At 43.4% G+C, this 22748-nt stretch overlaps 1 protein-coding gene across 1 annotated transcript; it reads right to left on the bottom strand.

Moving 5' to 3' along the window:
- Positions 1-1452: 1452 nt before the first annotated feature.
- Positions 1453-21686, bottom strand: neto2b (neuropilin (NRP) and tolloid (TLL)-like 2b). The gene is made up of 12 exons (XM_072435539.1): positions 21518-21686; positions 13973-14029; positions 13725-13886; positions 12781-13029; positions 8262-8309; positions 6408-6535; positions 5019-5120; positions 4755-4881; positions 3822-3935; positions 2927-3057; positions 2767-2856; positions 1453-2051 (listed from the first exon to the last, which is right to left on the bottom strand). The coding sequence occupies exons 1-12, from the start codon at positions 21525-21527 to the stop codon at positions 1611-1613; spliced, it is 1659 nt and encodes a 552-aa protein (XP_072291640.1). The 5' UTR covers positions 21528-21686; the 3' UTR covers positions 1453-1610.
- Positions 21687-22748: the final 1062 nt, after the last annotated feature.

Here is a 22748-nt window from a genome sequence, read left to right as displayed (position 1 = left end):
ATTTTGTTTTGTTGCCTTCATCAGATATTTGAAAAGCTCTCACACCACACTTCAGATAGTTCCTGCTGAAAACATAGGTCGAATAAAAAAATAAAAATCCACCATATTCAAAATGGGCACATAAAGAACATGTAAAGCCTATTCTGTGGTCCGCTGCTGACCTCTTGTGGTGTCTTATGGAATTAGACCCAGAAAGGCTGCAACTACTAGGTTCATGTAGGCCTTTGTTTAAAAATAGGGTGGTTGTTGTTGTTGTTTGTTTGTTTGTTTGTTTCATTTAAAGCTTTTAACAGCTAACATTTCCGGCAGAGGGTTAATTTTTTATGGAGATGTCATGGTGATGTGCCAGAAATGTTCTAAGATACAGGATTAAACTATGATTAAACATATCTATCCCCATGGAGACGAGTGATTTTGTTAGCAATTAAAAACAAATGCAAGGTCATAGATATGTTTAATGTCACAATGCGGAACATTTCAGGCAAATCAATAACATCTGAATGGAGACAAGCAGATGGCGGGACCTTCATCAGAAAAGTTTCATAGTGCACCTTTAGAGGATATAGAAAATGAGTGACAAAGTGACAGATAATTACAATATACGATACGGTGCATAAAGCTTTATAGTCAAAATACCAAATCAAATACTATACAAACTTAATAAAGTGTGTGTGTTTGTGTGAGGAAAAAAATTGTACATCAGGTTAAAAGATTCATTTATTTATTTTTATGTGGGGGCAACAGCGAGGGGTTTATTTACATGTTCCACCTCGACCTGGTTGAGTTTTGGAGGCTGACTTTAGCCTGAAGGGGGCGCAGTGAATGGTAGTGTGATGGGTGGGATGGGCCCTTCATGGGGGCTCGTTTGCCTTTGCTCGTGGAAGTAAAAGTACTGCTTGTGGTGGTGGTGGTGGTGGTGGGTAATCAGGACCAGCAAAATCCTTCTTGTGTAACAACCAGTGGAAGAAAAAAGAAGATCACAATAGAATAAAATACAATAAATCTGTTTTAACTAAACCAGGCTGTAAAGTTGATTTGTCTTGTTATTGGCTTTTAAACGTGTGCTTGTGTAACTTTGCTTTGGCATCTCATGTTTAGAACTTAAAATAATGTATGTATTGAAAAGCAGACATTACTTTATATCAGGATTTGTGAAGCAGAGGGAATTACCACGGGGGATTAAACCTAAACATAGCTTTTCCCATTTGCTTACATAAGCTTGCAGTTGTAATGAACGCGACTTGAGACAGAAACACTCTGGAGAGGATTTATGGACTTAAAAACAGCACAGGAGACCTCGGAGGCCAACCTTTGATTTAATAAATCTGGTAAATTTGGAATGTGTGTTTTCTGAGACTCAGAGGAGAGGAGAGGACTTTTCGAACCAGGATTCATCAAACTAGTCTGAAAGAAGCTATATACTCCAGGTATAGTAAAACGCTCCCAAAAGTCCATCTTTAATCATAATCTTTGCTATTTCTGAGGAAAATAAAATAACTTAATTTGCTCTATATAAACAATACAATACAACACTTTGGAGTATTAACCAAATGATGCCTCATGGTTCATAAATAATATAGTCAATACTTTGACATTGTAGGACAAAAAGTTCAAAAATCCATGGACAGGGATCTCTGCTGTGCCATTTCCACGTTGGCTCTTCTACTGCCCGCTCTGCGCACGTACATGTCGTATCGTCCATCTTCCTCATCTTCCTCTTCCTCCTCCATCACCCTGTCCTGCCTGCTCAGAGAGCTTTGATGGGACTGGACCCGGCCCGGTTGCACGCTGGGCCAGCTCTTCTTCCTCAAGCTGCTGCTGTGCCCGTCCCTCAGGGGGGGTAGTGTGCCCTGGAGCTCTCCTCTGAAGGGGGTCAGATCCAGGGACCCTCTGCCCAGCATCAGCGGAACCTGCACGGGCTTGAGGGAGTTGATGGAGGCCTGAGAACCACAGTGGTGCTCGCGAATGCAGCGCGAGCTCAAGGAGGAGCGGCGGAGAGCCTGCAGGGACTGGAGCTCCTCAGATAAGACTCCAATGTCGGCCGGGGCGTCCTGCAGACAGAGAAAGCTTTAAAAAGGAACAGCAAACAGAGAGGACACAATTGGACCTTTCCTGGACAGTTTTATAATGATCTTGAGCCACATGGTAACATAAAGAAAGTACTACTGTCTTTAAAAGTGGTGTTTTTTCATTATCATTTTGTGTTTAAAGCCTTTGTCAGGAAAATATATACATCTACTGTGTTTTAAAAAAAAAAAAAGCTAAACCTGATTGTCTGTAAATATTCTCCATCAGGACGCCCTCAAGCAGCTTCACTTTAGCTTCATCTGGGACAAATCTCATATTCATGTGTCTTTTGTGATCTAAACAACAGATCAAATAATCAAAAGGATAATTGCTTGATTTATCAGTTAATCATACAATTGTTAGTGGCAGCCCTAGTATCAAGTATCGAGCCAAGTCCATAGTATTGACATCATGTTTGAAATGTTAGTATCGTGACAACGATACATGCGTTACAGCTATGTGTACGCAAACATTTTGAATAAGCTACACTTATTACAACACAAATTTTTACCTCTAAAAATTGTAAAAATTGTCCTGCAAAACCATTTTCTTTGATAATATGATAGATATTCTGGCTGCTCTTGCTGAACACACAGCTCACAACACAGTTTTAGTAATTTAGTCAGTAAAAAATAAATTAAGTTACAAGTTTTACCAAGCAATTATCATGAATAATGAATAATACAGTGGTTCAGTCACCTTGTCTCTGAAAGAGAACAGCTCATAGTGTGGAGGGTCAAGCTCCTCTTGACGTTCCGCTTTGAGGGACATGTTCTTCCGCACCAGAACCTTCACAAACAGAAACATACAAGTCAGGATTCTATGGACTTTACATAAAACATGTGTGCATTTGTTTAACCTTTTTGCGAGGCTGCTTGACCTGCAGCAAGATGGACACGACGAAGAGCAGCAGCACCAGCCCAGTGGACACGCAGATGATGGAGCCATGAGTCTTGGTCAGGTGGAACAGAAGACCTTTGGACTTTTTCTCTTCAAATAAATAAGCATACAATCAAATACAAAAAAAACTTTTTTGACTCAAGTTTTGACCTCAGTTAAAACTTTTACTTTGTAAGAGTACTCTTTGTAAGAGTACTCTTACAAAGTGGTTGTATTTTCAATCATCTCGGGAATGTACTGCAAATTCAACAGTGGCAAAATATATTTGAAAGGTTGTCAGTGGAGCAAAAAGTACACTTTGTTACAGATGCATTGTCATGTAAAAGTCAAAGTAATCATACCGGTATCTGAGAACTATTAAAAGTCAAATGTAGTGATTTTGTATTATGTGTCACCATGAATACTCTCAAATCTTATATACTTACTTACTTATACAGTACAGTACTTCACTGAAGGTTGTCATAATAGTCCCGTTTAAGTCCTGGTTTAGTCCTGGTTTAGTCCTGGTTCAGTCCTCGTTTAGTCCTGGTTTAGTCCTGGTTTAGTCCTGGTTTAGTCCTGGTTTAGTCCTGGTTCAGTCCTCGTTTAGTCCTGGTTTAGTCCTGGTTTAGTCCTGGTTTAGTCCTGGTTTAGTCCTGGTTCAGTCCTGGTTTAGTCATGGTTTATCCCTGGTTTAGTCCTGGTTTAGTCCTGGTTCATTCCTGGTTTAGTCCTGGTTTAGTCCTGGTTCAGTCCTGGTTTAGTCATGGTTTATCCCTGGTTTAGTCCTGGTTCAGTCCTGTTTAATCCTTACATGTGCCATCACAGCCGTGACCCCGCGCTGGCCGGACTTCCTCGTGACAGGAGTTCCATACCTTTGCAGTTGTTCTCGTCCCAGGGGAACACACAGTTCTGGATGCCATTACACACCAGCGAGTTGTTGATGCACATGTTATTGTCACAGAAGAAGGAGCCGCCAACACACGGAGCTGCAACACAAACACACACACACAAACACACACACACACACACAAACACACACACACACACGCAAACACACACGCACACACACACGCAAACACACACACACACACACAAACACACACACACACACGCAAACACACACGCACACACACACGCAAACACACACACACACACACACACACACACACACACACGCAAACACACACGCACACACACACGCAAACACACACACACACACGCAAACACACACACACACACGCAAACGCACACACACACACAAACACACACGCACACACGCAGACACGCAGACACACACACACACACAGACAGACCCAAAGCACCACTACATTAGTCATGTTACTCCAATGGAAGAGTTCCTCCACAAGAGGGCGCTGTTTGGCATAGAGACTTTGTAAAAGGGACAGGGCAAGTTTCAGTTGGAACACTGAGGACTACGAAACGTCTGAGGAATAAAGTCTGGCGGTAATGCAACACTCGGATGCCAACCGCCATAAAACAACAACAACAACAACAACCTCCCTTAGGGCAGGACCAATCAGAGCTCAGGAGAGTATAAATGCTGCTGCTCAGACCAGGGAAACATCTTCATTTCTAAAACAGTGTCCATGACTACTGAAATCTTTAGTTCTCAATTTGTTAGACTTCTTGCTTCTGTTTTATCACAAACATAAAGATAACTAGTGTTTAAAAATAGTTTCAATAAAACGATTGCCTATGCAACCCCCAGTCCCAGCACAACATTGCGGGGAAACCCTGCTGCTGCATGTTATACTGTATATTAAATCTAAATGTTGGGGACTCACGCTCTGCGAAGGAGGTGAAGAGCATCCTGAAGCGGCTGAGACGGCTGCCCTCGTCGGCCCACATGCGCACCACGCCCAGGTCCGTCTCCAGCATCACGTCGCTAGCCACTGTACTACAAAACTTGGCCTGCAACAGACCCCACACCTTTAGCGGGTCTTCAGCCGGTGTGGGAGCTCATTGCTGCTATGTTCTGTAGGACAATTGCTACAGAGCTTTTGCAGTTCAAATGGCTTAGAACAAGAATCTTTGTCTTCATGTTTTACCTTGAGGTCCTCGATCGCGTTACTGCCGTCGTAAATGGCCACAAAGTTCTTCTTACATTCGTTGGAGTTCTCCATTTGATACTCCAGAAAGTGAAGGTAAATCTGACGGACACAAACTGATTTAAATATCGGTATATGTTGTAGAGGTGGGCAATACATCGAAATGTAGATATTGTAAAGGTTGTTTTGAAGAGATATTTTATGAAGACCACATCAATTTAATTGTCAATATCAGTAACAGGGTTTTATAATAAAGTGTATTTCACACAAAAATCCAGAAACACTTTGTTAACATTAGAAGGTGGAAAGTGAATTTTGGCGATCTAGGAGCAAACGAGGCAATCTAAACTCTTTAAAAGCACACTTAGAGTAGGTGAGGGAGACAGGAGCAGGACAGGAGCAGAGACAGGAACAGAGACAGAAGCAGAGACAGGAGGACAGGTGTTTTGGCTAAAAAGTTACATACTCCGGCTTTAACAGCATTTTTTACATCTCACCAAAACATCTGTACAGTTGTGTACAAATTAGGACTGCACAATTAATAGAAATCGAACTCACAATTTTATTGGACGCAATCGTACCATCATTTCAGTCTGATTCTGCACAAAAACTGCTAACCATGTAGTTAAGATTTGTACAAACCTCCTTCTTCTATTAGTTTGTCAGTTCTTAGGCCTATTTCACTCTTTTTCCAAGATGCTTGTGTGCTAATGTGAACAGAATCCTATAACAAAAGTATAAATCTCAAATCTAAGCACAATACTGGTCAGGCAAAAATCATAAGTACGTTTATCTTGAATAACCAGCTCTCACATGAAGCAGACTCTCTTGCTCTTCACCCTGGTTTGTATTCATTACTTTGCTTGTCTGTTTAAGAGAAGACTAATGGATTTATGAGGACAGTAAATCAAGCGATGCATTTGGCTCAAACTGTCAGGTTTATGCAAGATAAAATACTTTATTATCATATATATCTTTTATTATTATTTATAATATAGTTGCAGACAGCATGCAGCGGTCTGATTGTGTCAAAAAGTACTGCTTTTACAGGATACTCTGTGAGTAAAAGTATAATATGCTCCTCATTTACAAGAATAAAGTTGGGCACTTCAGGCCTAATAAGAGTATTTTGAATCCATATTACATCATGTTTACGATATGCTTGTTTCATCAGATGTAATAATGGTTGAAGACATGAGGTCAACTTAGGCACATGGATTATGCGGGGATATAGAAACTATGACCAGCAGATGTGGCCAGGATGACCATTGATAATCTTAAGCCTCCTGTGTATGCATGCATGTATGCGTGTATGTGCTTAACTCCTCCTTCTCCTACGCTCAGTTCCAAACACTACACACAAACAGGAGGAGGAAAGTGGAGGCGTACGCGGTGGTTCTTGGGCGCTTGAATGGTCCAGATGCAGTCCACAGCCTGGTCAGTCTTCACCTTGTTGTCCTCGTCCACCTGACTGGAGCGGATCATACCATCAGGCCCCGACAGCTCGAACTGACAGTCTGAACAGCCAACAGAGCACACACATATAATCATGACGTGGATACACCTGCAGTACCACATACTCACTCATAATACTCTGTCAGAGGCACAACTATAGGCAACAACTTAAAGACAGCCCAGCCCCACACTGCAGCCCAGCCCCACACTGCAGCCCAGCCCCACACTGCAGCCCCACACTGCAGCCCCACACTGCAGCCCAGCCCCACTGCAGCCCAGCCCCACACTGCAGCCCAGCCCCACACTGCAGCCCCACACTGCAGCCCCACACTGCAGCCCAGCCCCACTGCAGCCCAGCCCCACACTGCAACCCAGCCCTACACTGCAACCTAGTCCCACACTGCAGCCCCACACTGCAGCCCAGCCCCACACTGCAGCCCCACACTGCAGCCCAGCCCCACACTGCAGCCCAGCCCCACACTGCAGCCCAGCCCCACACTGCAGCCCAGCCCCACACTGCAACCTAGTCCCACACTGCAGCCCCACACTGCAGCCCAGCCCCACACTGCAGCCCCACACTGCAACCCAGCCCCACACTGCAGCCCAGCCCCACACTGCAGCCCAGCCCCACACTGCAGCCCAGCCCCACTGCAGCCCAGCCCCACACTGCAGCCCAGCCCCAGTGCAGCCCAGCCCCACACTGCAGCCCAGCCCCACACTGCAGCCCAGCCCCACACTGCAGCCCAGCCCCAAACTGCAGCCCCACACTGCAGCCCCACACTGCAGCCCAGCCCCACACTGCAGCCCAGCCCCACACTGCAGCCCAGCCCCACACTGCAGCCCAGCCCCACACTGCAGCCCAGCCCCAAACTGCAGCCCCACACTGCAGCCCCACACTGCAGCCCAGCCCCACACTGCAGCCCAGCCCCACACTGCAGCCCAGCCCCACACTGCAGCCCAGCCCCACACTGCAGCCCAGCGCCACACTGCAGCCCCACACTGCAGCCCCACACTGCAACCCAGCCCCACACTGCAGCCCCACACTGCAACCCAGCCCCACACTGCAACCCAGCCCCACACTGCAGCCCCACACTGCAACCCAGCCCCACACTGCAGCCCCACACTGCAGCCCCACACTGCAGCCCAGCCCCACACTGCAGCCCAGCCCCACACTGCAGCCCAGCCCCACACTGCAGCCCAGCCCCAGTGCAGCCCAGCCCCACACTGCAGCCCAGCCCCACACTGCAACCCAGCCCCACACTGCAGCCCCACACTGCAGCCCCACACTGCAGCCCAGCCCCACACTGCAGCCCAGCCCCACACTGCAGCCCAGCCCCACACTGCAGCCCAGCCCCAGTGCAGCCCAGCCCCACACTGCAGCCCAGCCCCACACTGCAGCCCAGCCCCACACTGCACCCCAGCCCCACACTGCAGCCCAGCCCCACTGCAGCCCAGCCCCACACTGCAGCCCAGCCCCACACTGCAACCTAGTCCCACACTGCAGCCCAGCCCCACACTGCAGCCCAGCGCCACACTGCAGCCCAGCCCCACACTGCAATCTAGTCCCACACTGCAGCCCCACACTGCAGCCCAGCCCCACACTGCAGCCCCACACTGCAGCCCAGCCCCACACTGCAGCCCAGCCCCACTGCAGCCCAGCCCCACACTGCAGCCCAGCCCCACATTGCAGCCCAGCCCCACACTGCAGCCCAGTCCCACACTGCAGCCCAGCCCCACACTGCAGCCCGGCCCCACAAAAAAAACATTTGAAAATGAGTAAGGATTTACCTGGGATGGGGTTTAAAAGACCTCCAACATGTAAGTGGAATTCAGGATCTGAGTTCACAGACAAAGAAGACAAACGTAAGCCATTTGAAAGATCTGTGTTACTTTTCTGTTTGATAAAAAATGACATTAGAGCAACACAATATATAACAATCAGATCAAAACTGCTATTTGAGTTATTAAATCAAAAAGGGCATCAGTTATTTAGATAGAATGACAGATAAAATATCAGTCAGTAGTAGTAGTAGTAGTAGTAGTATCTGTAGTTAATCCTCGACAATGTTCTTTTATTAGTTCAGCAGTTCATATGTCTTCTCTAAAATGTTAAAGCTCAACGAGGAGTTTAAAATGTGCACTTAATCATATAATAAAAACAGAAATCGTTACACTATCTAAGCAACAGCAATATTTGTCAGAGAAATCACAAATAAAATATTTTTCCAAAATGTTTACAGTTTTCAATCTTTGCTGCGATTCAAATGTACATTTTATTTATTTATGGACACTCAACACCACCATCTTGACAGCAAATTTATCAAAAAAGATTCAGAGCCTTTGCTGTGACACTCATGTTTAATTCACATGCGGTCCATTTCTCCTGATCCTCCTTGAGATGTTCTTCATTGGACTTGATTAGAAAAGGCACACACCGGTCTATATAAGACCTACAGCTCACAGTGCAGGTCAGAGCAATGAGAATCATGAAGCTGAAGGAACTGCCCAAGGAGCTCAGAGACAAACTGTGGCAAGGCAAAGATCTGGCCAAGGTTACAAAATAATTTCTGCAGCACTCAAGGTTCCTAAGAGCACAGTGGCCTCCATAATCCTTAAATGGAAGAAGTTTGGGACGACCAGAACCCTTTCTAGACCTGGCTCGGCAAACTGAGCTATCATGGGAGAAGAGCCTTGGTGAGAGAGGTAAAGAAGAACCCAAAGATCCCTGTGGCTGAGCTCCAGAGATGCAGTAAGGAGATGGGAAAAATATGTCGGTGTAATCCCTCATTCGTCCAGGCGTGTTCCATAGTAGAAAAAGCTTCAGTTGTAGTCATCTGGACTCAGTTAGAAAAAATAGACGTTTCGACTCTCATCCAAGAGTCATTGTCAATAAAAGAATTTAGATCGACAACTCAGATATTAATACTGTTCTGTGGTAAGACCCGCCCATTGGGCGGAGCCTTCCTGAAGTAGAAAGAGTTGTTTGTTTCAACAGAAACTCCCCCCTTGTATCTACCGAGCCTATTCAGATTTTTAATGGGCTATTAGAATCCTCTTTGTCTTTGTGAGACCCTGGCTCAACCACCCTGAGTACCTGATTAGCATCTAAATGTCCTTGTCCTGGTCCTCTACCTTTCCAGGGGTTCAGTATACCATTATAGATACCAGGGAGATTGAATCTTAGCCCTCCATTTCTGTTTAAAGAAGGTCTTTCTTTTTTAACAAAAATAGCTTCCTTGACTCCTCTTTCAAACCATCTTTTCTCCCTGCTTAAAACCTTCACCTCACCGTCTTCAAACGAGTGATTAGAAGCTTCAAGATGGAGATGCACGGCGCTCTGTGGTCCTGAACTAGTATTTCTTCTGTGCTGATAAAGCCTCTTGTGTAGAGGCTGTTTCGTCTCACCTATGTAACGTTCTTTACAGCTTTCTTCACTGCATTGGATCGAATAAACTACATTGCTCTGTTTTTGAGTCGGCAACTTGTCCTTTGGGTGAACCAGTTTTTGTCTTAAAGTGTTTCTTTAAGACAACCTTAAAGAAACACTTTAAGAAACCTTCTCTGATCACATCAATGCTGTGGACCCACATATTAGGTTTACAAGAGAAGACGCTAAGGAGAATCGCTTGGCCTTTCTTGAGTGTTCCACGATCAGAGGAGAGGACGGGAAACTCCAAATAGAAGTATATAGGAAACCTACACACACGGACCAGTATCTGCTCTTTGGTTCCAACCACCCACTACAGCACAAGCTGGGTGTGATCAGAACCTTACAACACAGAGCTCAAGGTGTGCCCACCAGCTCAGAGGGCAAGAAGAAAGAGGAAAAACATGTCCGAAATGCCCTCTCAGCCTGTGGTTACCCCGCTTGGGCTCTCAACAGAGTGAAGAGAACCAAGAAGCAGGACAAAAGGGAAACTGAACAGAGAAGGAAGGGTGTTTCTATCCCTTATGTGTCTGGCCTGTCGGAAAAACTGCAGAGAATTTTTAGACAACACAAAGTCCCTGTTTATTTTAAACCAGGAAACACTTTAAGACAAAAATTGGTTCATCCTAAGGACAAGTTGCCGACTCAAAAACAGAGCAATGTAGTTTATTCGATCCAATGCAGTGAAGAAAGTTGTAAAGAACGTTACATAGGTGAGACAAAACAGCCTCTACACAAGAGGCTCTATCAGCACAGAAGAAATACAAGTTCAGGACCTCAGAGCGCCGTGCATCTCCATCTTGGTGAGGTGAAGGTTTTAAGATGGTTTGAAAGAGGAGTCAAGGAAGCTATTTTTGTTAAAAAAGAAAGACCTTCTTTAAACAGAAATGGAGGGCTAAGGTTTAATCTTCCTGTTATTTATAATGGGATACTGAACCCCTGGAAAGGTAGAGGACCAAGACCAGGACATGTAGATGCTAATCAGGTACTCAGGGTGGTTGAGCCAGGGTCTCACAAAGACAAAGAGGATTCTAATAGCCCATTAAAATTCTGAATAGGCTAGCTCGGTAGATACAAGGGGGGAGTTTCTGTTGAAACAAACAACTCTTGCTACTTCAGGAAGGCTCCGCCCAATGGGCGGGTCTTACCACAGAACAGTATTAATATCGGAGTTCTCGATCTAAATTCTTTTATTGACAATGACTCTTGGATGAGAGTCGAAACGTCTATTTTTTCTAACTGAGTCCAGATGACTACAACTGAAGCTTTTTCTACTATGAGATGGGAAAAAGTTCCACAAAGTCAAGTATCACTGCAGCCCTCCACCAGTTGGGGCTTTATGGCATAGTGGCCAGAGATGTGCAAGACACATGAACGCTTGCATAGAGTTTGCCAAAAAACACATGAAGAACTCCCTGGTCTGTGGTATGTGTGGAGAAAACCAGGCACTGCTCATCACCTGCCCAATACAATCCCATCAGTGAAACATGGTGGTGGTGGCAGCATCATGCTATGGGGGACCAACAAGACCATGACCCCAAGCACACAGCTTCGGAACAACTCTGTGAGCCTTCTGGACTGGCCCAGCCAGAGCCCTGACCTAAACCCAACTGAGTATCTCTGGAGTGACCTGAAAATGGCTGTCCACCAACATTCACCTTCCAACCTGACGGAACTGGAGAGGATCTGCAAGGAAGAATGGCAGATTCTTGCCAGGTGTGAAAAACGTGTAGCATCGTTCCTTAGAAGACTCATGGCTGTACAAGCTCAAGGTGTTTTTACTCAGTACTGAGAAAAGGCTCTGAATACTAGTGAGATAAAAAAAAATCAGTTTTTCCTCTTTAATACATTTGCAAAAACGTTTACATTTCTGGCTGCAATGAAACAAAGAGTGAAACATTTAAAGGGGTCAGAATACTTTCCATATCCACTGTAACTAATAAAATCAGGAAAAAAATAGATTTTTCCTAAACAGTTATAGAATGATCATGCACTTTATCAGAACCACATGGTAACATAAACAAAGTACAATTATTTACTGTTCTATTGTCTGAAAAGGTTTTTTAAAGGTTGAATAGAGGATTTTTTACCGATTTGAGAACTCAACCGACTGTTAGTCTCTTCTTTAAAAATGCGCGTGTGCGCACACTCACCACACTCACCCCCCACCCTCCTGTTCTTTCCGAGAGGCCGCCTCCCATCAAGCCTCTTGCATGAGCAAACAACCGCTCCGCTGCTACACGTGCGTTTGTTTATTAGCGCAACGGATCTCATCGCAACTCTTGTCTCAGCAGATTTCCGTCTCTTCTGAGCCAGTTTCAACAAAGTCTTTCTCTGTGGTCCCTTAGCCATTTTTGTACTTCGCGGTCTGAAGCGTGGAGCTTCACTGAGGGAACCTGCTGCTCGCTTCGCAAAACACACACCGGCATATCAACCACGCATGCCACAGCCAGGGAAACGTGCTGCTATCCTGGGAACGAGCCAGAACGAGGCTGCAGGTGTGCAGTAGCACGCAGGGAATGATTGACATGTGGGAGAAATACTCGGCTGTCCATCCCACGAGGAAATGAGACTCAGATTGGTTACAAAAATCCTCTATTATGAGTATTGAGCATTTTTCCTTATAAAATTTGAGTTATACATTTTAGTACATTAGTCAATACAGCTCTGCTTTTCTTTTCGACAATGTGTTACCCATCACCAAGACCAGGGACACTTCTGAGGAGGGCTCGTAAAGTCATTACATCTCACTTACACAGTGGCAAGGAGATGTGAGTCCAGCCTTTGTGATTTGCCACCGCTTAAACTGACTTAAGCACAGCACATTGTACGTTACAAGTTTAAATTCACCCTACAGTCCAACAGTCTGCTTTGTCCTACCGTCTGTGAAGCTGTACTGAACATGGAAACCGATGCCCTCGAGCTCCTCGTCGCTGTAGAAGCGTATCCACATGAAGCGTCCGCTGGAGAGCACCAGGCCGGGGTTGGCTGACCCACAGAAGCGGTTGATTAGAGGGGAGAAGCTGAAGGGACCGTCCCGCACCTCCAGGTGGTCAAAACGACACTCAAACGAGCCCTCGATGTAGAAGGTTTTGTTGAACTGCAGCTCTATCCTCTGCCTGGGCTGGGCTGTGGACAAGAGGATGTTTAATGCTCACATCCTTTTAGCATGAGTTAGTTACTTACATGTTATAACTTACTGTGACTTGTGTTCTTATTGTAGCCATTTACAAATAACCATAAATATAAGTGTATATAAGTGTCAAGTTATAATTAAATGAGGAGCAGTGGGTTTCAACACTGTTTCAACGCCCAGACACACATGGAGTCTAGAACACATGAGGCAACCTATTCAGATCATTTAAAAATGACCACTTAGTCCATTTAAATCCCCAGATGCAACTTTTTAATCAAAAATAGACTTTGAAAAACATGCTTCCTTAATGTGAGTGGCCTTGCATCTCCACAAACCTGACTTGTCCTTGGTCTGGAGGAGCCTTCTCCAGCCTACCTATATAAGGAGCCCACCTATTTATGGAGAAAATTATGTAGCGTTGCTTTAAAACTACACCGCGCAACTTTCTTGAGCAAAAGAGAAAGTTGGCTTGAGAAGAAACAAGCCTCTTCCTGCTTGTTTCCATGGAAATAATGCAATAATTACTTCTCCACTTCACTTCAATTACTGAGGGACTGGCTGTACTGGCCAAGAATCATAAGAATATGTAAGTAAATATGAAAATCGAACAGACAAGCGGCTAATTGAAGCGAATGTCGCACCAGCTCACACAGTTATCCTGCTGGCTCCTGTCAATGTGAGCATTTACCTTCTAGTACATACAGACACTCCTTGTTTGGGGGATATTTGTCAGGGTAGTTTGGAGAGCTGAAACTGCCTCCCTCCATGTTCCGTTCCCAGGCGCCACAGCGACGATAGCGGGACGGCGACGGAGACGGCGCAGCAGCTGCCTTTGTCAGCGCCGTGGCATCTGCAAGAGGTGACACCAAACACAACTCGCTGACGCTGAGCTCAGAGATGACATCAGACTGCAGGGATTATCACTCACGATCATACCTTTAGTTTTCTGCGCCGCGGCAAATCCTTCCTCGATGAAGATGAAGAGTATCAGGACTGTAACGGAAGTAAGGGACAGGTTGAAAGATTTGTCAAGAGTTCAATGGTGCAATCAAGATGTTGCCGGAAGCTTAGCAGGATTTACATTTGTACGTGAAGAGGAGTTGTAGATGTGTGTATTTAAATGAATATACACAGAAGGAGGGTTGACCAGTGTGAGTGAAAATGAGGACACAGCGCAGGGACCAGCTGTTTCTTTTACAGTCGGTGAGACAAACATTAGTGGACATTTAGAGGCATGTCTGTCAACAATTGTCTGGGTGATTTTTGTGCAAAGGTCTCATAAGCATCACTACGTCTAGACTCCGGCGCCAGATTTCTGTTACATAATGTGCCAAGCTGAGCGTCCTGTCCTGGGGCATTCACTTGAGTTTCACTGAAGTGGCAGTTTGGCATGTGCTGGTGTCGGTCAGCAAAGGCAAGGCAAGGCAAGGCAAGTTTATTTGTAGAGCACATTTCATACACAAGGCAATTCAAAGTGCTTCACAGCAGGAAAAATGCATTCAAATCACAAAGAAATTACAGAAACAGAAATACAATAAAATTAACTAAATTAAAAATTATCAATCCAACTGATTTTCTAAACTAATAAAATCACAAACAAAAGAGAGGAGTGCAAAGAAAAAATCCCTTCAGTCATATGCGCAGCTAAACAAAACTGTTTTTAGCTTAGATTTGAACATTGTCAGAGTAGAACCCTGTCTCACATCTTCAGGAAGACTGTTCCAGATTTTAGCGGCATAAAACTGAAACGCAGATTCCCCATGTTTAGTCCTGACTCTGGGCACCAGCAGGAGGCCGGTCCCTGAGGTCCTCAGAGTCCGAGATGGTTCATATGGCACTAACATATCCAAGATGTACTTTGGTGCTAGGCCATGGAGAGACTTGTACACAAGCAGAGCTGCTTTAAAGTCTATTCTCTGAGCCACAGGGAGCCAGTGCAGAGACCTGAGAACAGGACTAATGTGATCATACTTCCTGGTTCTGGTCAGGACCCGAGCAGCAGCGTTCTGGATGTACTGCAGCTGTTTTACAGCTCGTTTGGAGAGACCAGTGAGCAGGCCGTTACAGTAGTCTAATCTACTGGAGACAAACGCGTGGATAAGTCTCTCTAAATCTGGTTTTGACACTATATTTTTGATTTTGGCAATGTTTTTTAGATGGTAAAAAGCTGCTGATGTTATTGATTTGACGTGGCAATTAAAGTTCAAGTCTGAGTCCATTATTACCCCCAGATTTCTAATTTGGTTTGTAGGTTTTAGAGCGAGACTCTGGAGGTGACCGCTAACACTTTCTCTTTGTTTCTGTGGGCCAAAAACGATTATTTCAGTCTTGTCTGAGTTCAGCTGGAGAAAGTTGTTTTGCATCCACACACTGATCTGTTGGATGCAGTGACAGAGTGAATCTACTGGTCCATAGTCACCTGCCGATAGTGAAACATAGATCTGAGTGTCGTCTGCATAATTGTGATAGGACACATTTTCACTGCGTATCAACTGACCCAACGGCAGCATGTAGAGGTTGAACAGAAGGGGACCCAGGACTGACCCTTGGGGCACTCCACAGGTCAGGGTCATGTGGTCTGAGACACAGCTACCAATTTCAACAAAGTACTTCCTGTCTTCCAGATTGGACCTTAACCAGTTTAGGGCAGTGCCAGTGATGCCCACCCAGTCCTCTAGTCTCTGTAAGAGGATCCCATGATCGACAGTGTCAAAAGCAGCACTCAGATCTAACAGAATTAAGACTGAGGCTTTGCCCGTGTCAGTGTTCAGGCGGATGTCATTTGTCACCTTGACAAGAGCAGTCTCAGTGCTGTGATGAAGTCTAAAACCTGACTGAAAAACATCAAATGAGTTGTTTATTAAGAGGAAATCTGTGAGCTGTTGGTAAACAACCTTTTCAAGGACTTTGCCCCAAAATGGCAGATTAGAGATGGGCCGGTAATGACTCAGTACTGCGGCATCAAGACTGCTCTTCTTTAGGAGAGGCTTTATGACCGCAGTTTTCAAAGACATTGGGAATGTTCCAGATTGAAGCGACATGTTAACTATGTGAGTGAATGGTGCTAACAAACTGTTCAGCACAGACTTTAGAAATTTGGTGGGTAACACATCAAGGCAGCATGTAGATGAACTCAGACTGGTGATGATCTCATGGACAGTTTTGTCAGTTACTGGTGCAAAGTGAGTTAGCTCTAAGTGTCTTGGTGGTTTTAGGGTAATTTTTTGCATTGTGGGATTTATAGCATTTTTAATGCCCTGAACTTTGTCATTAAAGAATAATGCAAACTCATTACACTTGGATGTGGAAATGAGTTCTAACGGCAGCTGAGCTGGAGGGTTTGTTAATCTGTTTACTGTGGCAAACAGGACACGCGAGTTGTTACTGCAGCTTCCAATTATTTCAGAAAAATATCTTTCCCTAGTTCTACATAAGATTAGGTTGTACATGTTCAGCTTTTCTTTGTAAATCTCTTTTTGAACCTGGAGCTTTGACTTGCGCCATTTCCGTTCGGCCCTGCGGCACTCCCTTTTCTGTGCCCTGACCGAATCATCATTTCTCCACGGCGCCTTCTGCTTATTTTTAACCATTTTAGCCTTTATAGGGGCGATGGTGTCCAGAACATTCAAAACACTAGATGTAACAGAGTTCAACAAATCATTTACATTAGAACATGAGACATTTTCAAAGTTTATCATTTCCATAAACAGTGCACCTGTGCCATCACTTATGTGTCTCCTCTGAACAACTGCAGGACCAACCGGAGGTTTGGGAGAAACAGACAGGTCAAAGAAGACACAGAAATGATCGGACAGAGCAACAACCTGTTTATGGGTGCCATTTTGAGCACTTTCACCTTTCAAAGGATATATTTATGATTTAATAGTAAATAGTTATTATGGGTTTGTTAATTATTCATTTGTTCTCCTTCTCAAACCCACAGAGATGGGCTCAGAAGACAAGGACCAGTTTGTGAAGATACAAGGGTGCTGTCTTATACTTCTTTATGTATCCTGGAACTACCTGGAACATTAAATGGCTAAAGTATTTTGAGTGGAAATAATATTAGTAATAAAGAACATTTTATTGTTTTATTCCAGATTCCAAATTGAAGTTGAAATAATTGAATATGGTCAACAGGAACTAAAAACTTTTGCCCTTTTGAGAAAAAAAATATTTTCTTTTGGCTACAAATTAGAATATACACTTCTGTTATAAAGAATTAATGAATAGTTTCGAAAAAAAAGTGGCCCCTTTTCAACAGGTCAGCTTCAGGAAAACTTCCCCAGCTCTAATAGTTGATTAGAGTCTAAGTCAGCTAACAATTTCTGAAATAAAAACAAACACAAAACTAAGAACACAACCAGAGAGCAAGACCAAAAAATCATATCATAATCATAATAATATGAATGATAACATTAACATTAACAGTATGCCAGAACATAAATAAAAGTACAACATGTCCTACATATGGTACAAGTCCCATTTAAGCCAAAGTCTATTAAAGAATCAAATTTTTTCCATTTGTCTGACGTCTGTTACTATGTCATGGTGATGTCTGTGTCAGCCGTTTCTTTGTGATAGCCTTTTTTCCTGCTGCCAAAAGTACTTTCCAAAAGTATTAGTTGTTTTGAGGACCAAGTACATACCAGAAGTTCTAAAACTGAGTGGTCTGACAATATTAAAAACAGTCTGCAGTGCATTATTAATTCCAGTCCAATATTTTTGAGTGGCAGGACAATCTTAAAACATGTGAGAGTGTTTTGCCTCCTGCTGCCACATTTTCTCCAACAGTTTTCAATTTCTTGTGAATGAAGGGCACTTTGACAGGGTGTTGTGAAAAACGTGACACATTTTTCCAACAAAATTCCATCCAGACAGAATTTGTGATTCATTCACACACTTTCCCACTCTTCCTCTGTCAAAACAAGGTTACCTTCTTTTTTCCGTTTGTTTTGAATATATCTAGTGGAGTAGTAGTTCAGATGAGCAATGGATTGAAATAATTTAAATATTATTCCCTTTGAAAGTTCTGATGCATAAGCCTTGATAAAGAGAGTTATAGTGGTAATACTTAATTTCTTGGTTATAATATTTCCTTATTCGTAAATACCTATAAAAGTCCTGTTTCTCCAAGTCAAAGGATTCTTTCAACATATCAAAGCTTTTTTGTTTTGCCTGTAGGCTCTATTTGACAAGACAACTTAGTGCAGGGGTCACCAACGTGACGCCCGCGGGCACCTTGGGGCCCTTTGGGCCTCTCTCAGTCTTATATTTGCTTTGCACCTTTGCTTATATTTACTCATGAGTTAGTGCTAGATTTAATACAAAGTTATCTGATTTCATGATTTTATTTTTTAAACTGTTGTTTTGTTCACTAACTGGTTTAAAATATGAATTAAGATTGCATGATGAATAGAAATACACACATAAATGCCCCACATACACTTATATCAAATATTTACTCACAGACTTTAATAGTTATGTAATTATAGGCCCATTAAGGCTAATTGAACAGGTAGCCCTCGACCAAGTCCGTGCTTATGAAGTAGCTCTCGACCCTAAAAAGGTTGGTGACCTTGTGAAATGGGGATGAGAGAGAAGCGATCGGCTCCATGTGGAACCTGGCATATGTGCTGCCTCCTTAACCATTCCACCACCAGGCAGCACATATCAAAACCTTTCATGTGATTATCATTTACAATCCGGTGAAAAAGGTTTATGCCTTTTGTAATCCATTTTGCAATCCAAGTCATTTTTCAGACAAGGTAAACCCCAACCTCCTTTTTCTTTTGATTATTGTAGAGTTCTGAATCAGATTCTCTTGCCTTGCCATAAAAATATTGAGATTGTTCCATTCATCAACATTTACTTTACTTACTTTAATTTACTTTAAAACATTTTTTACAAAATATACAGCATGTCCTCCCTTCTCTCTCAAACCCCCATTTCACGCTTTCTTTCCTGACTTGACCACCGGGCAGCATCTGTTTGCCATTTAAATGGATAATACAGAGCGGTCGCCTAATGTTTTTGTACATTAGGTATGGACATTTCTGGTTTGGTAAAATATAGTAAGACATCAGCTGCGTAGCAGGCAATTTTATGCTCTGTCCCATCAACTGTTTCCGATTGTCTAATATATTGAGCTAATGGTTTGAAGTACAAAACTGGGACCAATCACAACCCTGCCTCACTCCTCTTTCCAAAGTCTGTCAAGTGACTGAGCCCTAATATCTTTTATGATTAAGTCATCGGTTTGAAATTTGCTCAGTACTTTAAATGAATAAGACCAGCTTACAGAACCAAAAGCTTTCTCTGAATCTCGACTTATTATGCATCTTAGCTTTGTTTTGTTGTTTTTTTATATGGTTCATTATGTGTAAGGATCGTCTTATGTTATCTTGTGTTTGTCGTTTAGTAATAAATCCTGTCCGATCATTGTGAATTAAATTTGGGAGTATTATTCCATTCTTTTGGACATAATTGAGATGTAAATACGATAGTTAAGAATTGAAATTGGTCTAAATGAAGCACCGTCGAGTTGGTCCTTCCCTTCTTTAGGTATTAGAGATATGATGACTTCCTTCCAACTCAAAGGATTTTTTTGTGCCCCGTTAAAAGTTATTAAAAGCAGACGGATAAACGTTTCTTTTACAGCGACTCTGAGGTGAAGCACTTCCGGAGATGTATTGTTCTTTAGACTCTTGATTGCACCTTTCACGTTTTTCCAACACTGTTATTTCAGCTCGTATGTTTTTTTGTTTTGTTCTTCTGTCATTACAGGCAAATTGAGGGTGTCAAAAAAATTATATTATCTTCTTTATCACCTGAGATTTTGGGAAAATGTTTTTTTTTTTAATAGAAGGAAGTCTTATCTATACAAAGAAGTATCGTCTTTAAAGATTGTATTACTCTTTTTTTTTTAATATTCTTTCTGCTTGTTGTTTTTTAAGTATCCAGGCTAATAATTAACAACATTTTGATCCACTTTCGTTTGTTTGGTAAAAAGCATTTTCCTAACTATTTATTGTGAAATTGTCAAATCATTCATTTTTCTTCTTATCTTTTCAATTTTCATTTGAGGATTACACTTCTTGTCATGTTTTCCTTCCAGCAATTTTAGTTTTTCTTGCTGATCAATAAGCTTTTTCTCCCTTTGTTTCTTTTTTGCTGAAGCAATTCCTATATTTTTCCTCTCAAAACTGCTTTAGCAGCATCCCAAAGGATGGGGAGGGAAGGTTCACAAGTTAACAATTCCATGCATTATTCGATTACTCTTCATTCTCAGTGAGGTAAACTGTAGTCACAGCTGCCCTGGGGTAGACTGGCAGAAGCATGGCTTTCCACTCACACAGCACATTTATAAATACAATAGGTGAAGATGATTTATAAATACATTAGGTTACGGCAGTTTTCCCAGGTCAGAGTGAACCTCTAGGTTGAGTGAGTGAACACAGTTCAGAGCAACAGGCACGAACTCCATCTGAGCATCATCAAGGGATAACATAACCACAACCAGAATGAAAAACAACATAGAGGAAGAAGAATTCCCATTGTTGTGACATTTCCAAAAGACATAAAACACACACAAAAAAGAAGCGTCCGGAGACCGACGCTGGAGCTGTTTTCTCTTGCACAGTCATAAACAAAGTCTTTTCCAGTCGTATTGACATTCCAGTGCCAGTCTGCAGCTGACAGACGCACCAGCCCAAATCCTCTGACATCCAGGCACTGAGCCATCTAAAGAGACAGTCAGAAAAACAGCAGGATTTTCTCTGCGCGTCTGTCTGCACGCACTGAGCCCACGGCACGGGAGCTGTTCTTTCAGCACTACAATGAGATTCACTATTCTGGATTGTTACAGTATAGACAGTTGAGACCCTTTAAATTGTCATGTCATCAGAGAAAATCTACAACGAATTGGAATTTCAAGGGTAGAAATGTTTACTTTTCTGTTACAAAGATACAATCCTATTTTCTAACCTCAAATTTGTGCATTTTTGTCAGTAGATAAAATGAAAAACTATTGCTGGATCCTTTGTGCAGTAAACCCTAAACACTGGATTTTGCCTACATCGAAAATGCAAAGTGTTTATCATGATCACTTTCGTAAATAAATCAATGTAAATAGTAAAGCAATAGTAAATATCTATGTATCTGAGTGGCTTTCATTTGACAAAAACACCTTCATTTTTCGTAGTTTCTCTATTGAAATCACACGTTTCACTTCTATTCCGGAATTTATTTCAGAATGTTATTGTTTGGTAACTTAAAGCTTTGTTGTACTGTAATATCTCTTATCTTATCTGTCATCTGTGCAGACTGCGATAATGATGAGTTCTATCCCCAAAACATGTGTAAATCAATTCAGAACAGAAGCAGCATTAAAGACTAAATACATCATGCACGTTGTACATTTATTTCTCAACAAATTGGAAAATCACTCACAATAAAATGGAATTGTCACACGGGACTCACCCACGTACATCCTCTCGTAGACGTAGAGCTGCTTGAACAAAGAAATTCCTCTCACATCTCACAATTAGGATGGAAAAGGTCTGAGCTTTTCGCCTGATCAACTTTCGCCATTGACTCGATTGATTTGCGTGAAAAAGCGTCGCGCCCAGACGTTCCGCACGGCCCCGCGCGCGCTCATGTCACGGCAGACGTTGTGCTGGAGCCACGAGCGCGGCTGTGGCTCTGTGGAATCCCACTTGAATCCCGCGCACGCCGCTGGCTCTCTCGCTGCTGCTGCTCCAAGTTTAAAGACTGGACTCGGTTTGGCGCGGGAGCAGATCGACACTGACTGCGCATGTGCGTCGCCACCCGAGGATGATCGGTAACTGTCCTCTCTCCTTCACGGGATGGCATCAATAATGAATTATACGGTCATCCGTTTGGAATTAAGATCATGATTGGCTGAATTTAGGTGTAATTTTCCCAGCAAATTGTCTGCAATTACGGGACGAGGTTTCGGTGCAGGTTTGTGGATCTACTGATCGAGCGTATGGACTCATAACAAATGCATTTAAAAGTCTGGAATGGAGGCAAAAGTGAAGTGGACCATAATGTGATTACAATGGAGAAATAGGGATAAACCATAGAATATCGCAAATGATGAAACATTAAAGGGTGTTTGGCAAATGAAAACCACTCCGATACACATGAGTGATATCAGAGGCTGGTATAAAGACATTTACAAGTGTCCATCCGTCCTTCTGCTTTATCCAAGCTGGGTCACAGGCAGGGCCGGCCCCAGCACATTTGGGGCCCTAGGCGAGCTACTCCCCTTCTGCCAAGCAAAAACACATATATAACAATTTTCATTAGATTCAGTTGTCAATTCCAAAATAGTGTTTGGATACATAGAAGGGGGCGCAAAAAACTCCACCAAGCAAAAAAAAGAAAGAAAAAAAAATATTTTTATTTTTTTATTTTTATTTTTTAATCCAGAGGGCGGCGTCTCCCCTGCAGTGCCGCCCCAGGCACCCGCCTATATGGCCTAGTGGAAGGGCCGGCCCTGGTCACAGGGGCCACAGGGGCACAGGGGCCACAGGGGCCACAGGGGCCACAGGGGCCACAGGGGCCACAGGAGCCACAGGGGCCACAGGGGCAACAGGGGCAGCAGACTGAGCAGAACTCCCAGACAGTTCTTTCAGCTTTTCAGGAGGATCCCATGGCGTTGCCTGGCAGGCCGAGAGACATAGTC

The sequence above is a fragment of the Eucyclogobius newberryi genome, unplaced genomic scaffold (assembly GCF_026437365.1).
Source record: "Eucyclogobius newberryi isolate DKJ021-1_F unplaced genomic scaffold, fEucNew1.0.hap1 SCAF_7, whole genome shotgun sequence".
Lineage (NCBI taxonomy): Eukaryota > Metazoa > Chordata > Actinopteri > Gobiiformes > Gobiidae > Eucyclogobius > Eucyclogobius newberryi.
The sequence above is the reverse complement of the archived record's forward strand: the minus strand, read 5'-3'. Positions and strand labels throughout refer to the sequence as shown.

Coding starts and splice junctions, on each gene's coding strand:
- neto2b (XM_072435539.1), bottom strand. Junction 4,882..5,018: donor ACGCGATCGAGGACCTCAAG/GTAAAACATGAA, acceptor GGTCTGTTGCAG/GCCAAGTTTTGTAGTACAGT. Junction 3,936..4,754: donor CTTCACCTCCTTCGCAGAGC/GTGAGTCCCCAA, acceptor TTTGTGTTGCAG/CTCCGTGTGTTGGCGGCTCC.